Here is a 27,076-nt window from a genome sequence, read left to right on the forward strand (position 1 = left end):
CGTTTTGGAAATAGTGGATGAATACTAAATGCTTTCCATCATTGTCGAGAAACCATATGCTAATGTAAAATAAAAAGAAAAAGTGATTGCCTTTATAGATTCATATAATGCGGTTACACAAAGTATTTAAGTTCTTATATACTATCGGGAAAAAGTATTGGCACTTTGCACTCACAAGGAGAGATCACAGCTGGATCGTCGATTTTAATGAAATTTATGGTCTGTGGATCCTAAAGTAAAAATAATTTGACTGTGTCCAAGCATTTCCGTCAATGCTCATTATTTACAGAGATATTTAATGTTTTAATCTTCTATCACAGCTATAGATATTTCTTTTCTTAAAGTTGTACGTAATGATGTAGTAGCGAAGCTATAGTGTAATATATTCATACCCGGAAGTTTTAGAGTTCGAATCCTTCCAATAGAACTTTTTTTGTATTATCTCTATTTTTGTTTTCTTTCGTGTCTTTATTTTTATGTAGAATACTGTGTTTTATATTTTTGTAATGTCCTTAGTTATATCGCCATAATTACAATTTTATAATTTATAATGTCCCTATTATAGAATGCTATAGAAATTTTACAAAATAATCATGAACATTCACATAGAGAAGACGCTATCAAAAGTCATTCATTGATTCATAATCAATCATCTGCACCAGTTTTCAATGCAATGGTTAAATATTTCTGATATGCAACAAAATTAATATCTCATAAATTTTTTAATGTAAACCAAGTTTGCTTTGCAGACGATGTAAGAAACGCAAAGTGTTCGTGTAATAATATGGCATTTATAAAATGTTCATACTACTAGGTATATTTATACTTTTCATGCTTTTATGACGCTTATCATCCTAAACATTGTAATGTTTTTTTGCAAAATATTAGTTATTAAAAATTATAATATTCGTTGTATTTTATATTTTTTGCGATATTTTAAATAAATTAATAATTAGGGATACTGTAAAAATGTAGAACACAATATTCTACATAAAAAAAAAAACAGAAAAAAAGAAAACAAAAGTAGAGATAATACAAAAATATTCTTCTCTGGGAGGAGGATTCGAATCCTGAAACTTCCGGATATAAATCCACTATCAGCTTCGCTACACCATTATTACTTGCACATTTAAGAAAAGAAGTATCTATCGCCGGAGTATATCTGTAGAAGATTAAAATATTAAATATCTTTGTAAATAATGAATATTGGCGGTAATGCTCATACATAGTCAAATTATATTTGCTTTAGAATCGACAGACCAAATTTCATTAAAATCGATGACCCAACAGCTGTGACCTCTCCTTGTCAAACAAAAATAAAACTGTTTTTATAATTAAAAATAAGTATAAAAAGCAATTTACTTATGTAGAATTGATAATCTGATATTTCAAGAATAAATTAAAAGCTTATTACAGAACAATTTATTGGAAGTTATTCTAAACAAATAAATGAAAAAAGTATTGGCAGCCCTGACATTTTAATAACTTTCTAGGTACATATACATACACATTTAGAGATTTCTATTCCTTAGTTATAAATATATTTAAGTAGGGGAATATCCGGTCTATTATGGGTTTATTTATTTCATATTAACATATTCGTGACCGATAACGTAATCCTACGTCGTTTCAAATTCTTTAGCTAAATGACGTTGACGTAGTTCTATGTCATTTTAAATTTGTTAATTGAATACTGGCAATGTAGTCCTATGTCATTTCAAAATTGGCATTTCTGTTAGCCATGAAGCTTATGTATCACACCAAATGGCTGAATACAATCCTCATTTCTCTAATAAATATATGAACATTTAATAAATAAGTGAACAATAATATTGCAATTATCCAAACAATAATAATATCGCTGAATATGGTTAATACAGCAGTATCAAGTTTGCAAAATGAACGTAATAACACTTGTGTAATAAGAAATTGATTATTCATTATCCGTTTTTTCTCAAAATTAGCAGTATCTTCATTTCAAATTTTTATTACGTAATTTTAAGTAATAAAAAAAAACTTTAAAAGAAACTTTTACTATAGAAGAAAGATATAATTTTGTGAATAATGTTACGCAGATGCGTAACATTTTCTGATTATAAATTGGAGTCATCTAAATTCAATAACGCAGACGAAGTATATGAATAGACATTGCATCTTACAGACTTCCGTGACCTGAAATATCAACATAGTAAAAAACTTACTGATTTTTTTAGTGCACTCTACGTTTAAACAGTGAGTTGGGAAACTAGAATGCGCCAGCAACATGATTTTTGAGACCCATTACAGTGTTGTCAAATTTTCAATACCGAAATGTGAAGCCAGTAACTAATCGAAATCATTCTATTGTATATCAGAAAGAACTCTATTCATGTTTTCCGGATCATAACTTTTTTCAATATATAAATTAAAATTTTAAAATTATTAATACATGGTTTTATGTATAAATGATTTATATTGTATCAAACATTCTTAAAAAAAAATTTTTAACAAACTAAATTTTCAACTATTTTAAATTATTATTAATATTAAAATATTAAAATTATTATATAACCTCATTTACATATTCTTTACATTGCATATTAAAATTTACGTTAAATTTTTAACAATTTTATTATTTATATCTGCAATACATTGATTACGATAACATAAATTCTATAATTCATTAGTTAAAAATTATACATATTAATCAAAATATTATTCGAAATTTTTTTATGAACTACTTTGCCTATCAATATTATGATAATCATATCATATCTGATTATACTGTTCATTTCAATAAATTTTTTTCTAATACTCTTAAATAAATGTTAATAGTCAAATATATACTAAATTTTTCATCTCAATTTTCATCAATTTCTGTTTTAAATCGTTATATTCCTTCATTGATGAAGTACCACCACGTTCAATCCAATGAATAATTCTCGAAATAAATCTGGCAACACTGTCCATATTTTTTGATTTCCGCAGTACAAAACTTGCCTGAATCGGTACGACAGGATATGACACGAAAATGATAAGTGGATCCTGAGACTCTCCAATCGTGGTCCGAAAAAATACATCGTATGTTTGGTCTATTCATATACGTCATCTGTGGCAGGGTGTATACAAGAATTGTTCTCTGTTTGTAAATATGTTTTAAAATGTTAAATGTTAATACATTTTAATTCTGAAAAAAGCTAATCTTATTGTTCTTACTGTTGTTTTTTTTTTAAATAGACTCGCTCAAAACACGATTTATCACTCAATAAGTGATATGTTACCGAATAGCTGCATTTGATCAATCGAATCTGTAGGCAAGCATTGACGGATGCATATGTATAGTTGTCTTTTTATTTTTACGTCTTTACAGTTAGAAACAATTCCTCTAGTTAGAATTATTTTATTTAAAAACATTGCAATTGACTATCATTTTTCGTGGAACGTGTTAAATGACGAACTATTTTGTACAAATTGTTGGAAAGATAAATTTATAACAGAATCAGAGAAAATTATTTTCGAGTTTTCCACCAAACATCTACGTAACATATGTAGTTATTTTCCGAAGTTTAGTTGTTTACTTTACTAATTTAATTAGAATTTATTCAGCCATTAGTTGTCTATGTCTTCCGCATTTGGAAGAATTTTGCAAGGAAAATTTGGGATTTAACAATCAATTTAAATATCAATCTCAATTTATATACCCGAAATAATATCATAAAATTACAATCACTAATTCACAATTAATTGTCCTCCCCAAGATAAAAAGAAACGTTTAAATATGCGTAGTTTAAGTGATTATAGAGATAATAGGCCATAGGAATTCGAAAATCCAATGAAGTTTTGGTTCACAGATTTGCAATTTAAAATTACATATAGTTTTGATTGTGAAGGTGTTGCCTTAAAATATTCGTGGTGTAAAGAACATTTGTGCTTATACCACTTCGTAGCACCACTACTGCGAGTGATTGAATATGTCTTAAACGAGTCTATTTAAAAAAAGCAGTAAATACTGAACAGTAAAATCAGCCTTTATCAGAACTAAAATATATTAACATTAAACATTTTAAAACATATTTATGAACAGAGAACAATTCCAGGCTAGTTACACTCTGCTTTGCACGTCTAGCGAGAAAGATTTGAAAATAATGAATTCTTTTATAATGAAAAAAATCAAAATTCTATTTTATCCGTAATTTGTGTTTGAACATGTAGTATTCATAAAAATATATTCAAGAAAATTTATTAATATTTAATTAGAAGTACTTATGAAAAATGCAATTTTTCTAATATGTTATATTAGAAATTGTTTGTATAAACAAAAGATTTTTCTGCAAAACTGTATACACCGTTAAATTAGTCATTAAAAAGCAGTAATTTCATCAATTTACACAAAAACAGTATCTTCAATAATTTCTGAGATATTTAACAAAATATGTTTCGCACCTCCAACTTTGAGGGTAGTTTTTACTCCTTCAATATCAACCATTGCCGATAAAAAAAAAATATGGATATTTTCGAATATTTTTTTTAAAACTAAATTTGTGCCAAATTTCATCAAAATCGGCGATTCAAAGTTCGGTATGTTCCCTTATTAATATCACTTAACTATGTTAACTACAAGCATTTTAAGAAAGTGCAAAATATAATCAAAAAATAAAACAATTCAAAAATTCAAACTCAATATTGTTTTAACCATGTAAATCTAGTTACACGAAATTTTTATTACATTACTTCTTATTATACAAACGAAGAAACGATAGTAAAAAATAGGACTCTAATGATCCATTTATTTGAATCGTCTTGTGTTTCAAACGGTCCAGATAAATGGTGTCCACTACATTATTTTTTATTAACTGAATATTAATATTGATTAGTATAAATTATGAACAACATTGTTAAATAAAAATATAAGAGTATTGCTGAATTTTACTTTTATACTACACAAGTTATACATGTAAAAACTACATGAACTGTTAAAAAAGTACAAAAGGAAATAATAAAGAGTTTGAATTAATATTACTGTATCATCCCTGTTGTATATTGTGTTATTCCTTCTAAACATGTTCTTGAACGATAAAGGAAGAAGTTACATTAAATTTAGTAAATATTTTAAGTTTAATTTTATAAAATTTATGCATTTATAAAAAAACAGTATGAACACATTGTCATCCTTATTTTTCCTCATCTTTCATATGATAGATTTTATATAATTAAAGTTAAAATATCTCCTAAATAAAATCGGGTTTCATCGTTTATTGAAACAAAAAATATACCATTCCATTTAAAAAAGTAGAATAACCTTAAAATGATTTTGAGTTCCTCCATTTACAAAAAATTATTACTATTATCATATTGCCCCTCCTTCCGCCTTGTATTAAGCAAAGTTTTTTCATATTTTCAAAAACAAACAAAGATATTCAAGATTATTAAATTATGTGATTTACCCTTTATATATGTAAAGAAAGAAAAATTAAGAGATAAAAGATAAAACTGATGATATCCGATAAAACCCGATATAATTATAAGACATCTCCTGATTTTTCGTGTTTTTCAAAATCTATGATATATACAAAGATTTTATTATATATTGATTTTCTTTCCTCACTAACACTGTATAAAAACCATGACTATTTACATTGCATTTCAAAAATTACGTTTATGAAAAACGGGTAAGACAAAAAATAGGACACTTCAGAAAGCATAAGAATAACAAATCAGAGACAGTCAATGAATTGTAACATCTATACGATGCGAATTTATCTAATATAGCATTATCATCTACAATAAATTTATATTCTGTAGTATAATTCAATTACTATATAATTCAATTACTATATATTTTTGATCATAAAATTGGTCACAAAAATGAGAAGAAAACTATCTTAAATTTGAGAAAAGATAATCTGAGTGTTGTAAAAATTGCAAAAATAACAAACAGAAGCAGGAATATAACTTATAATTATAAATATTATATATTCTATACAAAATTTTTGTACATATCACAAATTTTCAGAAACATAAAAAATTGGGTTGTCTTATTATTTTATCGTAATATATATAATCTTCAATAAAATTCATCAGATTGATTATACAATTGTAGAAGTATGTAATCATGCAATTGTAAAAGTATAAATATATTATTACCCGATTATTTAGAAAAACTTATTAAAAAAATTCATAAACTTACAATGTGATGCTATAAACCAGAGACTGAAAACCGAAATATTTTGAGGTTTATGTATTATACCGGTAAACTGAAACCGAAATATTGTAGGTTTAGGTATTATACCGGTAAACTGAAACCGAAATATTGTGAGGTTTAGGTATTATACCGGTATTTGGGAAATCTGTTTTAATACCGATATATACCGGTATGATACCGCTTTACTGACGAAAACCCATTTTTCATTTTCTACGTACAGTGACTCTTATTAATATTCGGACATCATGCTATTCAANTAATAAAAATAAATAAAGTGTACGTGTATAAGCGTCGTCAAATTTACTATACAGCTTTATGAAAACATTTAATCATTGTCTTTTTTTTCTTTTCTAATATATTACTATTTTATTTACCGGTATTATATCGGATTCATACCGGTATTATACCGAAACACATCTACCGACTTAACATCGTTATACCGGTATTCACACTATTTCGGTTTCATCAAACCGAAATCGAATAGTAACCTAAAAATACCGGTATTTTTCCGGTATCCGTAATACCGATTCGGTCTCTGCTATAAACATATAAAACGTTGTTTAAATTTTTCTGCTTTAATAAAATAAATAAAACTTTATAATTTTTTATTGGCAACATAAATTTATTATCTATTACTCAATGATTCGAAAATAAATTATAAACAGACAACAGATGTTTATATAAATTCATATTATTATGGAATAATAAAAAGATCCATTTTACTCTTTAATGTACATATTTATTTTGTATATTTTATACATTTTTACACATTTAAATTTCTGTATGAATAACAAATATCCATAATTTGATTCCAATAAAATGATATATATGTATCCATAAAAAATATTAGAATTATGTATAAAACATAGTAATTGATCTAGATTATTTGGGAAGCAATTATTTGATTTTTTTTTTAATAAAATAGCAATTCAGATACAATTAAAAAATTAAAATATTATAGAAAAATAATAAATTAAGAATATAAAATTAAAAAATTATAAAAAAAAATATTTAAAATAAAAATTATAGAAAAATTATAGGAAAATTAAAAAATTATAAAAAAATAATAGATAAGAATATACAATTAAAAAATTATAGAAAAATAATAAATTACGAATAATATGTTAATCTCTAACTTCTTTCTTTAACCTAAATGTAGGATTTAAAAACAAAACTAATTTGATTTATAAACTAATGCAGAATCAAATAATAATATACTGAATATAATAAAATAATAATATACTGAAGTGAAATTATAATTTTGCATATAGAAAACTATTTTATTTATTATTTCAATATTTGGTTATTTATTAATAGTCATTTTAATCACTTTAAATCATTTTTGTTATAATGCTGAGTTTTTTATTATAATATTAAATAATTAATTCTATTATCCTAAAAATAAATTTGTAAAATATTTAAAGAAAATATGTTGAGGTCTAAATATCCTTTTGTAGAAAATTTCATAAATTTTCTATGATATTTTAATCCATAGATTGTGGAGAAATTTTTGATTGCTGTGACATATTGTGTAGAATTTAATGTCTTGTATTAGAAACATTGTGTATCAACCTTTCAAGTTATTGGTTTCTAGTTCTAATTTATTTATACCAATTTAATCTGTGTTTCTTTTTACAATATCAGTATAATAATTATATTCGTATAGTCCTGAATTTTGGCTAATCTACTATGTTTTATAATCAACTTAGTTAGTTATAAGTTGATTTAATATTGAATATAAAAAATTAACTTATAATCAAGTTAGCTTTTTATATTCAATACTTTTTTGCAATCATATTGAATTATACTAGTTCATCAGAAAATGATTGCAATATGAAATGTATTGCAATATAAACATAGTTTCTTACAAATTGATTATTTATTCTTATTATTTTCATTCATAAAGTTTTTCACAAATTCTACAATAATATAAAATGTTATATATTGTAATGCTGCATAATGATATTAAGATATTTATTACATTTGTCACTTTTAATGCATTTATGCATTTACTTTTTAAATTTTTTTTTATTATATTTGCATATGATTCTTCGAATATTGATTTATTTATAATTTCAGAAATTCTAATTGTTGCACTATTTATGCAGGATTATAACTCTTTTCTTTTTGAATATTTCTGTGTTATTTTATTCCTTACTAAAATTATAACTGTTGTATAGTCCAATTTACACTCTGTATAATTTCTTTATATAATAAGAACTCTATGCCTATTGCATATTTATTTTCTGCTGACTTTTGAATAAATGGTTAATAATATTTTTTTGGAGATGAACAATATACATATATCTTTCGTTTTTTAAAATAAAAATAAACAAAGTTTTATAAAGCTTTTATTGAAATTATCTATTATATAAATATTTTTTACTACATTTATTATTATTTGTAATTAAATTTAATTTTCAAGAAAGAATTGTTGATATATTTAGAAAAGTTTTTAAAACATTTGAGAATGATTGTGTGATTGTATTATATAATGAAAATAAACAGAGAAGATTCTACATAAAAATCAAAACATTCAAAAAATTATTCTAAAATAATGTTTTAGTGATATCAGTAATAATAATTTATAAAATATTCTTGTTACATATTCATTATGTAGTTTCACTTGTATAAGAATAGTTCATATATATTTAAAACAAAAAAACTTCTATTAGCTTCAAAAAAATTATAGCAGAAATTAATTAAATATAATGATTAATACATAAATGATAATATTAGGTAAAATAACTAAGTAATGTTTTATGATATAAAAACTTCACAAAGTTATCAGTTATTTGGTAATATTGTGTAGCAATTATTCAGAAAAAATAATTCATGTAAACGACAATGTAAATTCCAGTTATATAGAATAGAATGTATTTATATTTTGTAAATTCATTTTAATAGCTGTATAGTTATTAATTTCATAATAACTGTATTTATATTAAAAAATACACTTTATTAAACCATACATTCTTTCTTACCTAATTTCTATTGGTTTGACGGAGCAAAAATTATAATCTATACCAATTGTGCAACTTATTCTATACATAAAATTACGTTAGGAGTTTAACATAAAAACTTTTATTACCTTGTGTTGATTCTCTAGTAGAAGAAAAAAGCCACTGCACAAAAGATGGGCCAAAATATAGGAGTATTCCACCACATATAGTAAGTAATATAAGTATCTTACGATATGAGTAATTTCCATCAATTAAACGTCGTATTCGTTTTCCAATTTCACGGTTATCGAACATTGTTTTAAATCTTATCATATTCACTGAATAAATTCCAATTTGTACACGTATTTTTGACTGCTATTTTATTTTTGTGATATTGTACAGTAACATAACCTCTTTGCCTCTGTCATAATATCAATTTAATAAAGGAATACTAAATCATTTTTATATTTTCTTTGTCAACAACAGTTTTTAAACATTTTATTATATTTTATAACTCGCACATTTTCAATACTATAATATTTATTTTTGTTGCAATTTTTTTACATCAGACTAACGACAAACATATATAACACTTGATAAATGATGTATACAACTGCTGTATCTATTGTACTTGGTTACTAAATTCTCAATACAATAAAAATTTAAAAAATCAAACATGGAATTTTCTATACAGTTTTATAATATGTCATTAATATGTGTGTATAATATGTGATATAAAATTTATATCTAGTCTCAGAATTTATTTCGCGTAATCACTTTCCTTGAAAAAATGCGCGAAAAATTGAAAATGCTTATTAAAACGTAAAAATAACTTTAGTTGCAAGTACAACTGATTTCCAAATATTAAATATTAAAATATTAAGATACAAAAATAATATTATAAAATAAGAAGTAAGAGTAATAAAAGAGTAAGAATAAAAAACTCTTAATATATGTATTTAATAGAGAAAGAGTTAAAAAGTAAAAAGTAATATTAATATAGGAAGAATTCAAATGTATTAAAAATAAGTATACAAATCAATACATGTACACATGCATATATGCATATTTGATGTAAATAGAAATATTTAATTTAATTTAACATTTCGATATATACAATATGTTACTATGAAAATACATAAATCGCATACAATATTGCTTGGATTATATATTTTAGTATTAAAAACTGAAAATGTTTCACAAATCAATTTATATTTTTTTAAATTTGAAAGATCGGTAAAATTTGGCAATTTCTCATTTATTTACTCATTTTACGTATTTCGATAAATCAAAAAACCTTACATTAAAATAAGTACTCAGAAAAGAAAAAGGGGAAAAGAAAATATAAAATTTTAATTTCGGATATTTATTAATTTCCGAGGTATAATAAAAACTATAGACTATAGACAAAGATTATAGACGAAGTATATACATATACTGTTATCGTTATTGTCATCCATTGTCAAGGAGCCGATGACTTATAACGAGCGACAACAGCCTCAATATCTATAAAATATCTTATCTATTTTGCAATTTTAGCAATTTTGATTTTAAATTACCACTTCTAGGCACCATTTTTTCATTTCTTTATATTACTTAATTTAAAAAGTAGAATATTATGACAATTATATTATAATATAACAATTAATAATATGCTGCATTCATAAAAAAGTGAGACATAAAAATATTCAAAAACGGTAGAATATTATTAAAAATTTATTTCAAATTTTTTCAACTATTCCGATATTTCTAACAATATATCTCCATATGATTTCACGAAGAAAAGAAAACATTCAAAACAGAAATGAAAACCAGCAGAAAATCCTTTTTGTATAGCATCCCAATTTCCCAAAACCGTTTGCCTCTAGAATTAAACTTTAGAATTAAAGCAGTACTTTATTAAGCAACAGATAAGAAGGATTTGTTGATTGTATTCTATTCGTGAACATTAAATAATGAACAATAAATTATGAGAAAAAATTATTAGAAAGAATTGATTGTGAGAAAAATTTATAAAAAAGAATTATAAATCCGTCTTTGATTGTACAATTAGATATTTATAACACCAGGGAACAAAAAAAATTTTTTCATGTTACCAAAGGTTTAAGATCATTTATATAATATTTGAAAGCCCTGATTTCGTATTATATATTCATTTTAGCTGAATTGATTCTGACTTTTAAAATAATCGAAATCGGTCAAATTTGACCTAATCTTAAATTGTACTGGATTATCCGGGAAGTTCGTACCGATTTTTAAGAGAAATTCAAAGATAATATCTTCATGTGTCGATGTTTATTTATTCAATTATATATTCAACATTTTGTTCTACATTTTACTCTTCATCTTTCATGCAACTTAAAGATTCCATCCTTCCAGAACTTGTCTGGTTTTTCGGTGAAAAACTTCTCAAGGTAATTTTTTATGATGACCAAAGAATTGAAATTTTTACAGCTAAAAGAATTTTTTAAAGACCTGAGTGAGCCTTTCTAAAGATGCAATGTCTGGTGAATACGGCGCGTGGCAGCCAATTGGGACATCCTAACCAAGCTCCAACAATTTTTGTTGAGTAGTCAAAAAGAAATGAGGTTTGGCATGATGTCTTTTTTATTAATTCTGTTTTGAAAAAAAAGACGTATCAGCCATATTTTGGACGTGAAATTAGAGAGTAGGACAGACAATGACTATCACATAAAGTTTGTAAAACATGCGTTGAATCACTTCGCAATTGGACTTAACAATAAGGAAGATAAAAAAAGACTTCTGCATCCGTAGTAGCTGTAGTGTAGAGTAAGCCTAAAGACTTGAGTGATTGCTATTTTTGTGTCAAAAGACGCCAATAAGCATGAATACATTAGCATTGGGTCTGCAAATCCACCGATATCACATAGCGAAGAATTTCCTGTGATTTCCATTTCTATGTCTGAAGCTGACTATTACTGATAATGATATTGAAATATTTTTGTTTTTTAATAACATATTGTAAATATATATCAATAAATAATGGGTAAAAGTTATATGGTTATGTTTTTTTCTATATTGACTTTATTTCTTTTGTGAATATTTAGAACATTTGTTCAAAAATCAAAATCAATCTAGAAAAACAGCATATTCATAATCAGGAGACCCTAATTATACGGACACCGTAATCGACTCATAAATCTTTGACTGTTTTCCGATGTAATCATGGATCTGGACACAGTAATCATACTGTTACCATGGCTTTTCATTGTAAAAATTTTCCAAAATTAGTTCAGTGATAGCTATGCTTGAACTTATCAGTATGAAATTTAATACGATACAAATTAAATAATTATGTTATTAGATTATAGTGATTCTCACAAACCATGTTTCCGAAAATAATCGTAACATTAATCAAGTATAAAATCTAATATAAAAAGTTGGAAATTATGGAGAATGTGAGTTTTCTCACAGATTTCAATGACTTTAAAATATGTTATTAGTAAATCTGAATAATTTTTTTCTGTACATGTAATTGCCTCTCGGCTTTAATTCTCGAAATATTCACAAAAAAATATCTATCTTTATTACCTAATTTACTATTTAAATTAGATCTTAATTTTCCTAAGTTTGTGGGTTTAAATTAATTTATTTTTTATTTTCTTTCTTTGACCCCTTTTTATTAAGAATCATTTACTTTTATGATTTATCTAGTCCAAACTAATATTGATATTTTTCTTTAAAAACATTTTTTTTCGATTATTGGATTGGACTTTTTTTCTTTGAAATCCCAACCCATCGAGAAATTAAATCTACATTAAAATTTCAAAAATATAGTATTAAAAATATTTTGATGAATATCTTCAAAACTAAGACCAAGTGGCAGTTACATGTATTGTGGTGAAAAAATATTCAGAATGGGTACTTAAACAGTACGGTATTTTAAATAGATTCCATTTCTTTGATTTCATTCAAAGAAACCCACATTCTCAATAATTATCATAATTATAACTATCGAAAAACTAATCATCGATGTATATAGTAACAGAATAAGAAAACAAATTTCTTTAACAGGATATAACGAAATTTCTTTTTTATTTTTATATTGTAAAAGATATTTTTAATCATGAACTATTGAGAACACTGTAACTAATACTTTCGTACATGTGATACCTTGTATCAGATCAAAACCTCAATTTTACGTTCAATTTAATTAAAAACTTAACTTCTTCAAAATTAAATAATTCATTACAATATATCCACCATATCTTATTGATAATAAATGCTGCATTCAAATGGTTATGATTATTAAATTTTGAAGGCTTATTCAAAATATTATATTAAATGAATCTTTATTGTTTTTTACTGTGCACACCTGTGATTTCATAGTGTCTGCAAAGTAGTCAATAAATACTAGTTACAAAACTTTATATCAAATGATAATTCAAAAACTTTATATCAAATGATAATAGCTGCAATGTCGAAACTTCACCTGAATATGTTCCACATAGTGATGCCATTTTTGTTTCCAGAGATTATGAAAGCGATGAATTTTCGTTCGATGATTATGACAAAAATAAAATCAGTGATAAACAAGAAATTGCCTTTGAATGAACGTGATTGAACATTAATTCAGTTAAAGGAATGTAAAAATTATTTTATCAACTGCTTCGCTAAACGAAAGAATGAAAAATATTTAATCAACAGAAGATTATCTTTATTTATTTATTAATCGTAAAATTATGTGGATAATAGTCGCATAATATAAATTGAAAACCAGCGTAGTTGATAACGCTAAAAATAAATCTATTGAGTAAATGTACTATCGATGAATAATTAGTAAACAATACTAATTAGAGCACAATCGTTCGAAATGAGAGATCATAGAATACATAACTGAATAAATTAAGAAAGTGCAGGATCAAAATAATGTGTGATGAAACTATATTTTACTATTGTAAAACAATTAATTTCTTATTGATTATAATTACAAACGTAACTCAGACAAGAATTATCTCGTTGGAACAATGAAAAAAATCAAAAAATATTTATCAAAATTTCTTACAAAAACCATATTTATAATCCAATGATTATAATAAAATGAAATAAGGCAATAAATATGAACAAACGTGATCGACATACAGTTAGGTTTAGATTTCTATAACTTTGAAAATAAAAATGTATTTTTGTGAATAATAATTTGTTGTCTTAATGTAGAAGTATTTACTATTGATACGAACATACTTAAATAATAAGATAGATGATATTATGAAACAAGTTATAATTGAAGAATTTCTAGAAATATAGCCATTTCTCAAAAAATGCCCTTTTCCTTTCATTACATTTTTAGAATCTGTAGATTTGATTTTACATGCCAATAAATTACCAATTTTATATTGCAATAATTATATTAAAAAAACATTTCTATAAATTTCTATATCCATTTAATTGTTTGTTAAATATAAAAAGAATGTTTGTCAAAATATAATATATTTTTCCTCGATTTATTTTTTTATTAAGAAAAATATGTATAAATTTTAACAACATTTTTTAATTTCAGTTATTAAGTCTATCTGTAATTAAATCGGCATCGATACTTAAACGTTTAACTAAGAAAATAATTAATAATCGATATTGGAAAATATGGCCCAACTATAGTCAATATCGATAGTTAAATAACATCAAATTACATAATTAACACTCAATATTTAAAAGTTATAATTATAAATACTACAATAAAGAGAATGAAATTAATATTACAATATTGCAACAAGTTTATTGAACGGATTAAAAATTAGTCATATAAAAATCCCATATAATTATTTGACAACCAAAAATGGTTTCCATTTTTATTTAACAAAACAGATTATTTTTATTTAATAAAACAGGTTTCAATAATTTAAAATTTTTAGAAAGAAATCTAATCCTAAGTAATACTTGTTTACTTACATATATTATTTTTTTTATATTGTTTAATATTTTGTGCTGCCTTTTAAATAAAAATAATTATATAGATATAAGTTAAATTAAATATACTTAATGAAACAGAGTTAAAAGTAAGAATTTTTATCTTCAATAATAGTAATTTTAAAAATATAGAAAAGAGATATGGATAGAAAAAAACCATATTTTATTATAAAGGGAAATATAATTATTTACATATAATTATTACATATTCGCTCAATACAATAAACGTACAGTAAATATTTATTTGAACTAAATTTTAGTCCATCTTAATTGGTTGTATGCACTCATTTGAACTTTCATTATATGAATAAAAAAATCATTAAAAAGAAAAGAAAATCAGTGTACTCCAATTATAGAAATTTCAATTATATAATTTATTTGTCCTTCGATAAATTTACATAAACGAATCTACTACATGTAATTTATTTTTTCGACTTTGTGCAAACATGACATTTTTTATCATTGACTATGTAATATAAAATAGTACGTAAAATATATAATATATCTTTAATATTTAATTATTAAAGAAAAATATAAAATTAAATTCAATGTCAAATTTGTTTATTTTCATAACCTTTCACTCATTACAGGCTTGTGAAAGTCATCATGAATCATAACTCACAATCATTTTATTGAAAAATGATAAGTTAATGATATATTAGCTCTTATATTAACAATATATTAAGTGTAATATATAGCAAATAGAAAGTACATAGTATACATTAATCAAAATTAATTAAATTGATTGATTAATTAAATTAATCAAATTAATCAAAATAGTTCATTTTAAATAAAATAAAACATTTAACTTTATAATTTCAAATTATTCCTAAATTATCTATTTAAATTAAGTATTGTTAAATTAAATATTGAAGATACATTATTACATATATAAATAGAAAATAAATGCAGACAATATTGATTTAAAAGTAACATCGAGTCTCAATTACATTTATTATTAAATGTGTTTTATTGATATTATACATTTACAATTCGAAGATAGTAACAAATAAATAATATATAAGAACCACATGAGATTCTATTTATTATATATCCATTAACAAATACCAAAAAAATATTCCATGGTTAATAGCTATTACCTTCGTTAATCATTTTGTTTACATTCTGTTTTTTATTATATTATTAGAATAATGTTATTATTATTAATTATATTATAATATTGTTATTAATATTAATTATATTATTATAATAATCGTTAATTAATTGATTTGTAACAAATTAAGCTGGTGGAATCCAACCACCAAATATTTTCTCCAATTCTCGTGCCACAGCTATACATAAATGATCATTATAGGGTGCTGCTACGACCTTAAAACAAAATTATAAATTTATTAGATAAATTATAATTAAATATATTATTACATAATTAAAAAAATAGTCTCATCTCAATTAAAAAAACTTAAAATATATATATAATAATCTCAATTAAAAAAAACTTAAAATATATAAACACATATATAAATATATAAACACACGCGCGCGCGCACGCGCGCACACACACACACACACACACATTTTAAAATTTAGAATCTTTTGCAAAATAGTTTTGAATTCATACTTTAATCTTCTATTACTTCTATTAATCAATAACTTTAATCTTCTATTACTTCTATTAATCTATAACTATAATTTACAAATAAATTAATGCTGAATTGCACATTCCTATTCAATATTTTTAGATTTCAGATATATTTAAATAATTCTGAAGTAATTTAAAATAAATAAAAGGAAAAGTAAAATAATAAGTAAAAACAAATATCAAACCTATGAATTATTCCGATGTTCATTGTTTTTATTAAATAGAGCACTCAATATGAACAAAATGAAAGAAAGAAATGAAAAAATTTCATTTAAAGTATCATTTTTGATTTATTATTATTTACTTCTAATATCATCTTCTTATTATAAGATTAGAATGTTAATGTAAGTTAAAGCATTGTACAATGATAATGTAAAGTGAATAATTACATACAATACGATTAATCTGATCTCGTAAGCAAGAGTTCAAAGTTGAAGCCGTCATACAGTGTTGCATGTTGACCAGTCGCCGACGACCAGGTCGTCGCTTTTGTTACAAAAATAATGCAATAGAGAATTATTTATATAATTTCTTTCGTTTTTCGATCTTTTATGACTTTAAAATCATTAATAACTAGCACGAATACGGATATGAGATAATTTATCCTTTCTGAAAAAAAACTATTTCTTACTTCAAAAAAAGTATTTTTTACTATTTATTCAAGTACATTAAATAATTATAAAGTAAAAAATAATAGTTATAATAAATACAAACAAAATAATTAAAATAAATCTGAATAATCGAATTTTTCGAAATTTTTCAATTTCTCAGAAATACCAAGCTTATATCCATGGCTATTAAGTGCTAAATATATATTACAAATATATATCGCAAAATTTAAAATTCCAATTAAAAAATAATTTTTCCATTACGTTTTGTGTATTTATGACAAAATAAAATTTGCCAGAATATAGTTTACAGTGTGACGCTTGTATTTGATTCAACTTATTTCGTTAATTGCAACGATCAATGCAGAGATCGAAAAAGTTAATGAACTTTTAAATAAGTTCTGCTTAAAATATAGAACTTTTTCGAAAAATATTTTTACATTATAAATCCCGATGAGAACAGATAAATAAATGTCCTTAGAAATAAAAATTTTAGACAGAATGGAACTTATAATATAAAAATAAAAATTTTTCTAAGAAATAAATAATTTGTTCAGTATTTAAAAAGTTGTAAATATTGACACTGAATATTCAATGAATAGTATTCGAATATAAAAATGGATTTTTCATTAAATGTTCTAAAATAATTTGTTTCTATTGAACTTTTATTATCCTTCACATAGATTCTCTTTCTAAAAATATTTGTTCCGTGAGAACATTATTGAAAAGCGTATAACACTTAAATATAACACCTAAGTATAACCTAAGTATAACACTTCTTTCAATAAAAATTGCACAAAAATAAATATATAAAGTAGGATAGTAGCCAGATGTATAATGTATTTAGCTTTGTAACAAAAAATCGGATGGCAAAAAAATCGCATAAGGCTAAATTTTTTAATTGAATTTAATATAATAAGAAAATGACCAAATTTTTTGGAAAAAATTATTTGGCTCACGAGAAAATAAAATTTTCTGAAGATATGCAAAAACTCGGTTTCGCCTCGTAGGGATAGATAAACCCGGGTACCTATTAAAAGACATATCAAATATAGTTATAAAATTATTTTTATTAATTAAAAAATAGTAAAAACAGTCATTTTTAACAATTTTAATAAATATAAAAGTATTCTATTTGGTCTGTCTTAAAAATTATGTTACTAGTTTAGATCTGCCAAAGAATCGTCCGTGAGTCACTCGTATTTTTGTTGTTTCTTTAGTTATTATCGGCTACACTGATTGCAATTAAGTTCATAAAAGCTCATATATTCTCTTGTATCTAATTATTGCCGACGACTTGATCCTGCAACTACAATCGACAATTTCTATTAAATCATATAATGTTATATCAAATTTGAATGCAGATTGAATATATATCATACGTTAAGCGTTATGCAAATTAAAAGCTGGTTGTCAAACTTAATGTACTATACCAATACCAAAATGTTTTGTAAACTAGTTGATTAACATATTGCTTCATTATATTTATCTATAATAAACTATTGTGAATAAAGCAATATTCCGCTACTTTGTATTAGATATATTTATACATTTAGAACTTCTTATTTTTACATTATTTGGAAAATCGATGAAGAAAAAATTGGATAAAGAAAATGTAATTATTGCAGAAAAATAGAAAGATTTTTAGACTTCTTTTAAATGAAGATACTTGTATCGCGATATCGAAAATACTCGTAATTTAATAAACTACGATCGTCTGATTTAGTAGTGCCGTTCAATACTAATTTCGTCTATCTCGAAAATCTCAGCCTTGAATAATTTTCTTTTGGAATTATTTTATTATTTATTTATCAAATAATTTTTTACATTTTTTTACATTTTAAATTCATTTTTAGAAATAATTTCCTAAACAGTTTCTGATTCTATTGAGCAAACTATATTCAATATTTATTATTTTATTTTGATAAATTAACTTAAATAAAAAATGATTTGCAAATCATTTATTTGATATATTTAATTATTTAAAATTACTTTTTCTACGTTATTTTAAAAATAAAAATAAAAAATTAATGGAAATGATTCATTATTCTAGTTTTATTTTTTTATTTCAAATAATATTTGCCCAATCCTACATAAAGATTAGAATCTGTCATCAAATGCTCACACTTGTTCTTTCTTCAGACCTCTCAGGAGGTCTGTTCCGAAAGAAGATCCGAGAAATGGAGCACCTAACAGAAGAACAAAAAAAATAGAACCAAAATGTTTTATTAAACTATGAAACTTATATTTCATTTCTAAATCAATGTATCGTGATATCTGTATGGATAGTGCAAGTATCTCCGTCTGAAAAGAGTTTTATTGGGAGTAATCAATACAGAGATCTATCTTAATGAATATATGATTGTCAAAAAATATGAATTCAACCCCAACTACAACATCACTGACAATAAATAATTCATACAGATTGTTTTAGGAGTTATAACAAGTAAAAAATTATAAGAACATTTTTATAGTTAAATATAGTTAAAACGTTTTTACCATGAAGAATTTACAAATCGATATAGCAATAACTTTTGTTCTTAAAATCACTAATGGAAGCGACCTGAACTTTTGAACCAATGAATTCCTTCGAATTATTACATTTCGTCTTTATTCGACAGATATTATCAGAAGATTTAGAAAAAGTATTTCAAAAAAGTTGTATTCTAAAATGTTGAAGTTTTGCCATTTATTTAAAAATTTTGGTTTTAAAATGAAAGAGTCAACCAACCACTAGGATGAAACGAAATTTTGGTTCTTTATTAGTTTTTGAAATAGTAATGAAAAGCTTTGGGTACAATATTTAATATATTGAGTTACGTCTACATATACAGACGTTACTAATACAATTCGTATATTAAACAGCACTGTACAGTGATTACTGTTACGATATCGTCTTCAGTGTCTGTAAGGTGTCCCAATCACGATATTTCATCAACATCGGATTTTATCGACAACATTAATTGCAATAGTGATTGGATTACAAAGAGCCAAGATCCAATTTAATCCCAATAGAATAATCATTATTACTACACTATAGTTTCCATGGCGGATTTTAAGTGGAATATTTTATAGGTTTTGAAGTCAGAATAATTGATTAACATAAAAGTCAGATTAATAATGATTCTATATAGGCAGAATTTAATATACTGTACCGAAATTTTTTTTATTGATATCTTGGAAATAATATCCGAAGCTAAAATTTTATAGTGGAGTGCTATTCCCCTTCTGTCTATTTCTTCAAAATTCTATTTCATTCTGATAAATTTCATTCCAATTTTTATTAAAAATCTAATCAATATATATTATATAGGTTCTAATCTTTTTGATATAAAATCACCTTTTTTTTAATAGTATTTTATATTATAAATAATTCTCCTTTTGCAACAGATATATTCAATAGAAACAAAATAGCATTATTTCGGAGCATTATTTAATCGAAATATGAACTTGAGATTATTTTATAATTTATGAGCGCACTGCGTATATACGTATTTCATTTTTAATATTGACTCTACACTAGATAAATCTGTTCACGAATAAAAATGTTGTAAATAATTCGTTCGATTAAACAAATCACCACCAACAGGTCTACAAAAATATTTTGATATATCGCCTCGCGGGCGAATATTATTACTCATACACTATTCACAAACTGCAATGTAGCATAAGAAATTAAAAGTAAATATTAATGTAACAAAGATTACTTTAGAGATACAAACAGAATACAAATCTTTATTATTTATCCAGTGTGATAAGAGTTATTCTCGTGTCGTTAACAATTCTGTGTATTATTTTAAAATGAAAATATTTCAATAGCTATATTTCGCCTAAATCGTATAAAAAGCTTCATCAACATTTATCTACTGTATCGAATATTAACAATTTAGTAAATAAAAATAAAAATTGATTTTATGAAAGGATTGTTTTCAAAACTTATTATTAGATTCATTAGATATGTTTTACTTAGTAACTATTATAAATCTTCTATATATACATGTATTGAACTCTGCTTTATTTAGTACTTTGAACACATAGTGCAATAACCTTTTCGAAAATTATCAAGTTTCACTTCTACAATATTATATTTATACTGTTTTTTTTATAACACTTGTTTTCATTTTTATTTGGTTTTGTTTATTATTATTTATGATATTTTTATAAATTGTTTAATATTTGTAAATAAATAATAAAACTTTAAACAAAATTTTGATATTTTTTAGTTTATCTAAATTTGACTTGTACAATTATCTCTTGAAATTTTTTTTATGTTTTACCAAATGTCTAATGTTTTAATAAAATTATTTGGAAATAATTTTCTTACCTGTATTCCAATAGGTAGTCCATTTTTATCTACACCAAGAGGCACTTGGCAAACCGGAAATTTCAAAACATTGAAAAGACACCAATAACCAAAGTTAAATGGTCTTAAATAGGCTGTATAATGGTAACTTGTTTGAAGAGGCGAAGACGGATAAAATAATATCCCATTATGCTCCAATTTTTCCTAAAAATAAAATGCATCTTTATTTAAAAAAAAGGAAAAAATATAAAATTTAATTAAATTAACCAAAATTTTAAAAATATTTTAAAACAAAAAGTAGTTGCTCATTGAATATACAATAGCGTTTAGAAGTTCCTGACCAGATCGCTACTTTTCTTCCATAAAAATTCTCCAATCACACTACTTTTTAACGAATATTAATTAGACCATTCTATTTTTTTTTTTTTTTTTTTTTTTTTACTGATTAATGATTTTTTGACACTAGCTCTACCAAAAAGTCTCACGTCGTGTAATCTTCTTAAGTACAATTCACATTATCATTTTCTTCCTATAATACAGTCTCGATATCGGTAACTGTTTGGATCCGAATATATATATAAAAGAGAAGTAACCTCTATGCTACTATATAGATATTATAAGTATCTATAAATATTCTTAATATTCTTGATGTGTTTGTACGTTCAAATGACTAACAAAATTGTCAGTTTATTAAGAACGTTATCATGTTTTTTTATTATTGTATTTCTTAACATTTTTAACATAAATAAGCATTTTTTAAATGCTGCAAATATGAGAAGATACATTTTCATCAGTTTCATTTGTTGCTTTAATTTGTAGAAAAATTTATATCATGACATGCGACAGTTATTCAATCGCGGATTATTCTGCTTTTGATGATAGAGCCGGTATTATTTACGAAATATTCCACTTTATAATGCAAATGATTTAATGAAATCTTATATGCCATATAAGGTCATTAGTAAGTTCCTTTTCCAATTATAAAAAACATGTAAATCATATAATAATAATAAACTGATTGAATGATGTATGAAAAAAGGTATCTATCAATATTCAGTTCGAATAATAAAACTTTTGAGTAGTAGAATGTTCGGATAATGGGAATTCAGGGTATGGGATGCTAGTATAAATAATAATACGAAATAATAATACGTTCATTGGTATTTTACCGGATCTAAAGAAAACAACGTTTCTGGAAAAATTGTTATGAGATATTTGGTTTCGAAATTCAACCTTATCATAATATGACCTTACTTCTCAAAATAAATTTACTATTAGTAGAAAATAAAATAACAACAAATATACATAACAATAATAAAAAATTGTAATGGTGTAGCAATAAAAAATCAATTCTAAACACTTTTTTTCTGTTAATCAGTCATATATTCTGAAAACTATTTGTTCCACCGCATACATATCTGCGTTTGGGATCAATCATAAAGCAATTCAATGGTTTGAAAATCTTTAAACTCGATTTTCTCGAAAACGAAGTCTCAAATCAAAAAATTTTTTTCTTATCTTTTTTTGTGAGTTATCATTTTCTGCCTATTATGTATCATTTTAATGTACCCTGTATCTTAATATCATTTTAATTACCCTGTATCTTAATATCATTAGTTCCTAAATTTTTTATAATAATAATTGAAAATAATGGTACCCAGAGACAAAATATATTACTTGTATAGTTTACTTCACATGAAGAGAAATAACAATGCAGCGAACAAATATCAATAAAGTTAGGCGCGCTGATTTTGGCAGAATTCAAACGCATTTATGATTGCACATCACGGTTAAATATAGTTAGTCTTTTCAATATAAAATCTGAATAACGTGATTGTTGACGTAATCTATGCAAGATTTAAATGGTTTCGTGTCTTCGATGGTTTTTTTCACATTTCATAATAATACAACTGTACAACAAAAGTCAATACCATTTGTTCACTCATCGTGTTCGATCAATTAAGAAAGATGTATAAAAAATTGTAAAAAACATTTACATTATCCTTACGCAATCTCATAATACGATCAATTATACAGTTATACAATACAATGTTTGATTAATATTTCACTGATACCTCGTATATTCTGATCATCATAGGGGCCACTCTTATCAATAATAATACTTGAATAAAATTTCATTATCTCTTGGGTTACGATTACAATGAATCTATTTTCTGATGAATTAACATTCTGACAAATAGAAACTAAAATAAGAAACTAAATAAATTAATTTTTATGTGAACAACTGTATTGCATTTGCAATTAAATAATAATAAAATTATATTAACATTCGGACAATGCGAATAATGTAAATAATGAATTTGTTTAGACTAGATATACAATATTATATTAGAGCGATAATAAAGTTACCACTTAAAAAGATGTATTTCTCGAATAAACAAGAAATGAAAATAAAAATATAATTTTATAAAAGTGTACGTTAAAATCGAATGGGCTGAGGCATCGCCGCTTATGTTAACAATTGAGTGACAACCATTCAAATGTTAAGTAATAACTTACCATTAAATATTTTTTCATATTTGTAGTTATATTCTTTGCCCATTCAGCATCTTCTCTGGGAAGTATATCTTCATCGATCAATTTTATAATAGCAGCTAATGTTAATTCCGATTTTCCAGTTAAGAATTTTGAAAGTTCTGTAAGAGCACTCGCACGATACTAAAAAGAAATGTATATGAATAATATAGATTAATATGAATATTAATGTGGTATATAAATATATAAATTATAATTTTCATTTATTCCATTTATGTTAATAAGATGTACAATTCACACAGTTCACACTTGCAAGTTTTTCATTGAAATTTTTTCTAACTCTATCATTTAAAATCAACATACAATGGGTGATCGACTAATGAACATAATCTGTTCAAAGACGATGTTATGCTATCCCAATTATTAATGTTAACGATCATTGATGGTAGTAAAATACAGTTCTACAAATCTTACATACAGCGTTGCGGTGTGAAGTGTTCATTGTCTGAACATAAAATCTTTCGCGAAAGTGTTCGTTTTCTGATTTGTTTGCAATCTAAACTATTCGTACACCACATATACGTACCGTAATAAACTATTTATATTAAAAGTTTAATAAGTTTTTACAAGCTACTATTTTTAATTTTTTAAAGTTTTCCTTTCTTTCAAAATGGTTTACTGTTTTTTATTTTTTCAAGACTATCAGTCTCTCATTTTTCGGTTGCATTAACGCTTTTTTTTATCTATATGTAACCATTAAACATTTTCTTTTTACCTAAAAAGTTTTTAACGCAAACAGCAAATTAAAATAATTAACATAATTTTTATTCAATTTTGTCAAACTAATTAAAAGTGAAAAATAAATAAACATCATTTTATAGTATAGATTATAATTAACATGATAGAGTATTATACCTATATGAAGAAAATGTAAACAGACTATAGCAAAACTTCAATGATTAAATTGCGTTGATTTTCATTTGCTTGTGTGAATAATTCTTCGTTTTTTGTACTATATATTTTGTACTATGTATATATTTTGTACTATAGTTTATAATTTAATGCTATTAATTATAGATTAATTAAAGATTAATTAAGCTTAAAAATTCCAAACTGAGATGTGTGCTACTGAAATGGAAGTATAATGAAATACATATCTCGCTTCCTTTAAAATTTATTTAACCTATCACTATACAAATATGCACCATCCTAAACTGAAAATATCTCTAGAAATAAATGACAGTGTAATTGTTTTCCAATTCGAACTATTTTCTTCATACTCGTACAGTCACTGCTACTGACATTAAAAACTCACAGTATTATTGAACTTAGAATAGAAAACAATCATTTTCATTCATTATGGAACAAATATGTCGTGCTTGAAGCACTATTATGATGAATAACTACCATTATATCAGCAATAGTTTTCATATCATTACAACCTCGGTCATTACATTTTATACTTTTATTTTATACATCCTGTATTATTTTAATTTATTGTCGACATTTATAAACTCTGTTTCAGATAATTATTCCGTCATTTACAAACTCTATTATCAGATAATTATTCCGAAATTAAATTTTTGTAATAAAATTTTGTACTGTCATTATCTGAAGATGTCATTTATATCACAAAGGATAATGTACCAACGGTATCTATCTGAATCGCAGTACTATTTACAGATAGACGTAAAAAGGAAATTGACAATTTAGTATTATTTTTTTAATGCAATCTTTTGTGCTTAAATTCTAAATATGAAAATGCAAATATTTGTATATTAACTTGAAGTTAGATAATTCTGTATAAAAAACATATATATATATATACACACATATAGATAAATAGATAAATAGATAGATAGATAGATAAATAGAAGAAATTTACTTCGTGTATCTTAAATAAAATTATAAAAACAACTTTCTAATTAAAAAATATTACTCCGTTAAAAAATTGTTTCTTATTAAAAAATAAATATAATTCTATATTCAATTTCACACAGTCAGAAAAACTCGCATAAAAATTGTTAAAACGTTAAAGCTTCATCCATAGATATGTAATAGATACAGTGGGTGTAAAAAGTATTCGTACAGTGACTAATCACGACTGAAATACTGAACAATAATATTTATTAAACAATATTTTTTAAACAAACATGGTACATCTATCTCCAAAGTCTGTAGAAAAATAATATCAAATAAACAAAAAAAAAACATTCATATTGTTCATATAAATATCAAGAAAAATGAATAAAGAAATGAAAGCGTAATAAGTATTCGTACAGTTCTATTGTCATTATTAAGTGTACAAGTAATTTAAACATTTATAATAGAAACAACAAATAATTGTAATATTAATATTTATAAATTAATAATTTAGTATTTAGTAGGGTTTCCCTTTGATTTTATTATTGCAACTAGCATTTTAGGTATTGAATTAATCAAATTAGATGTGATTTTATTCCATTCGTTGATTAAAGCATTTTTTAAATCTGTTTTAGATGAAATTGTATGTTTTCGAATTGATCGTTCCAAATAATCCCACAAATGTTCAATGGGGTTAATATCTGATGATTGCGGGGATATTTTTTAAATGTGCTGGCATATTATATGCATGCACATTTTTGTATTTTAAGCGGTATGCTTAGGATTATTATCTTGCATGAACACAAAATTATTTTCAATTTTTTCAGCACTTGAATGCAGATGAGTTTTTAAAATATTAATATACATCTTGTGATCCATTGTTCCATCAATCAAATGCAATTCACTCACATCTGCGGCACTCATGCAAGCCCAAACACATATTGAACCACCACCATGTTTTATTGTGGTGAACAGAGCCTATTCCATTGCAAAATATAAACATATTACATATATGGCGTGTTAAATACATTTAATCGTTTTTCAGGAGAACGGGTCATTTCCGACCCATGGTTCCTTGGAGACATTTTATCCTCTCGATGAGTAGATTACGAATAAAAAAACTTTGACCTCGAAAAAACAGGTCAAGGACAATTT

At 24.3% G+C, this 27,076-nt stretch overlaps 2 protein-coding genes across 4 annotated transcripts in view; both read right to left on the reverse strand.

Moving 5' to 3' along the window:
* The window catches only part of LOC122538014 (uncharacterized protein KIAA2013 homolog), a 47,233-nt gene extending 37,348 nt beyond the window's left edge, over positions 1 to 9,885 (reverse strand). Inside the window, exons 1-2 of one of the 3 annotated variants that reach the window (XM_043671730.1) lie at positions 9,375 to 9,883; positions 9,273 to 9,306 (exon numbers count right to left, since the gene is read on the reverse strand). In XM_043671730.1, the coding sequence (XP_043527665.1) occupies positions 9,273 to 9,306; positions 9,375 to 9,392 (52 nt within the window). In that variant the 5' untranslated portion in view covers positions 9,393 to 9,883. Of the gene's footprint in view, positions 1 to 9,272 lie in introns of all 3 variants that reach the window. The other 2 variants (XM_043671729.1, XM_043671731.1) reach the window with 2 other exon arrangements.
* Positions 9,886 to 16,111: 6,226 nt separating this feature from the next.
* Positions 16,112 to 27,076, reverse strand: part of LOC122538015 (fatty-acid amide hydrolase 2-like) — a 36,557-nt gene continuing 25,592 nt past the window's right edge. The window contains exons 6-8 of the mRNA XM_043671733.1: positions 24,083 to 24,241; positions 21,584 to 21,766; positions 16,112 to 16,380 (exon numbers count right to left, since the gene is read on the reverse strand). Of these exons, the coding sequence (XP_043527668.1) occupies positions 16,291 to 16,380; positions 21,584 to 21,766; positions 24,083 to 24,241 (432 nt within the window). The 3' untranslated portion in view covers positions 16,112 to 16,290. The remainder of the gene's footprint in view (positions 16,381 to 21,583; positions 21,767 to 24,082; positions 24,242 to 27,076) is intronic.

The sequence above is a fragment of the Frieseomelitta varia genome, unplaced genomic scaffold (genome assembly GCF_011392965.1).
Source record: "Frieseomelitta varia isolate USP_RPSP 00005682 unplaced genomic scaffold, Fvar_1.2 scaffold_950, whole genome shotgun sequence".
NCBI classification, from domain to species: Eukaryota; Metazoa; Arthropoda; class Insecta; order Hymenoptera; family Apidae; genus Frieseomelitta; species Frieseomelitta varia.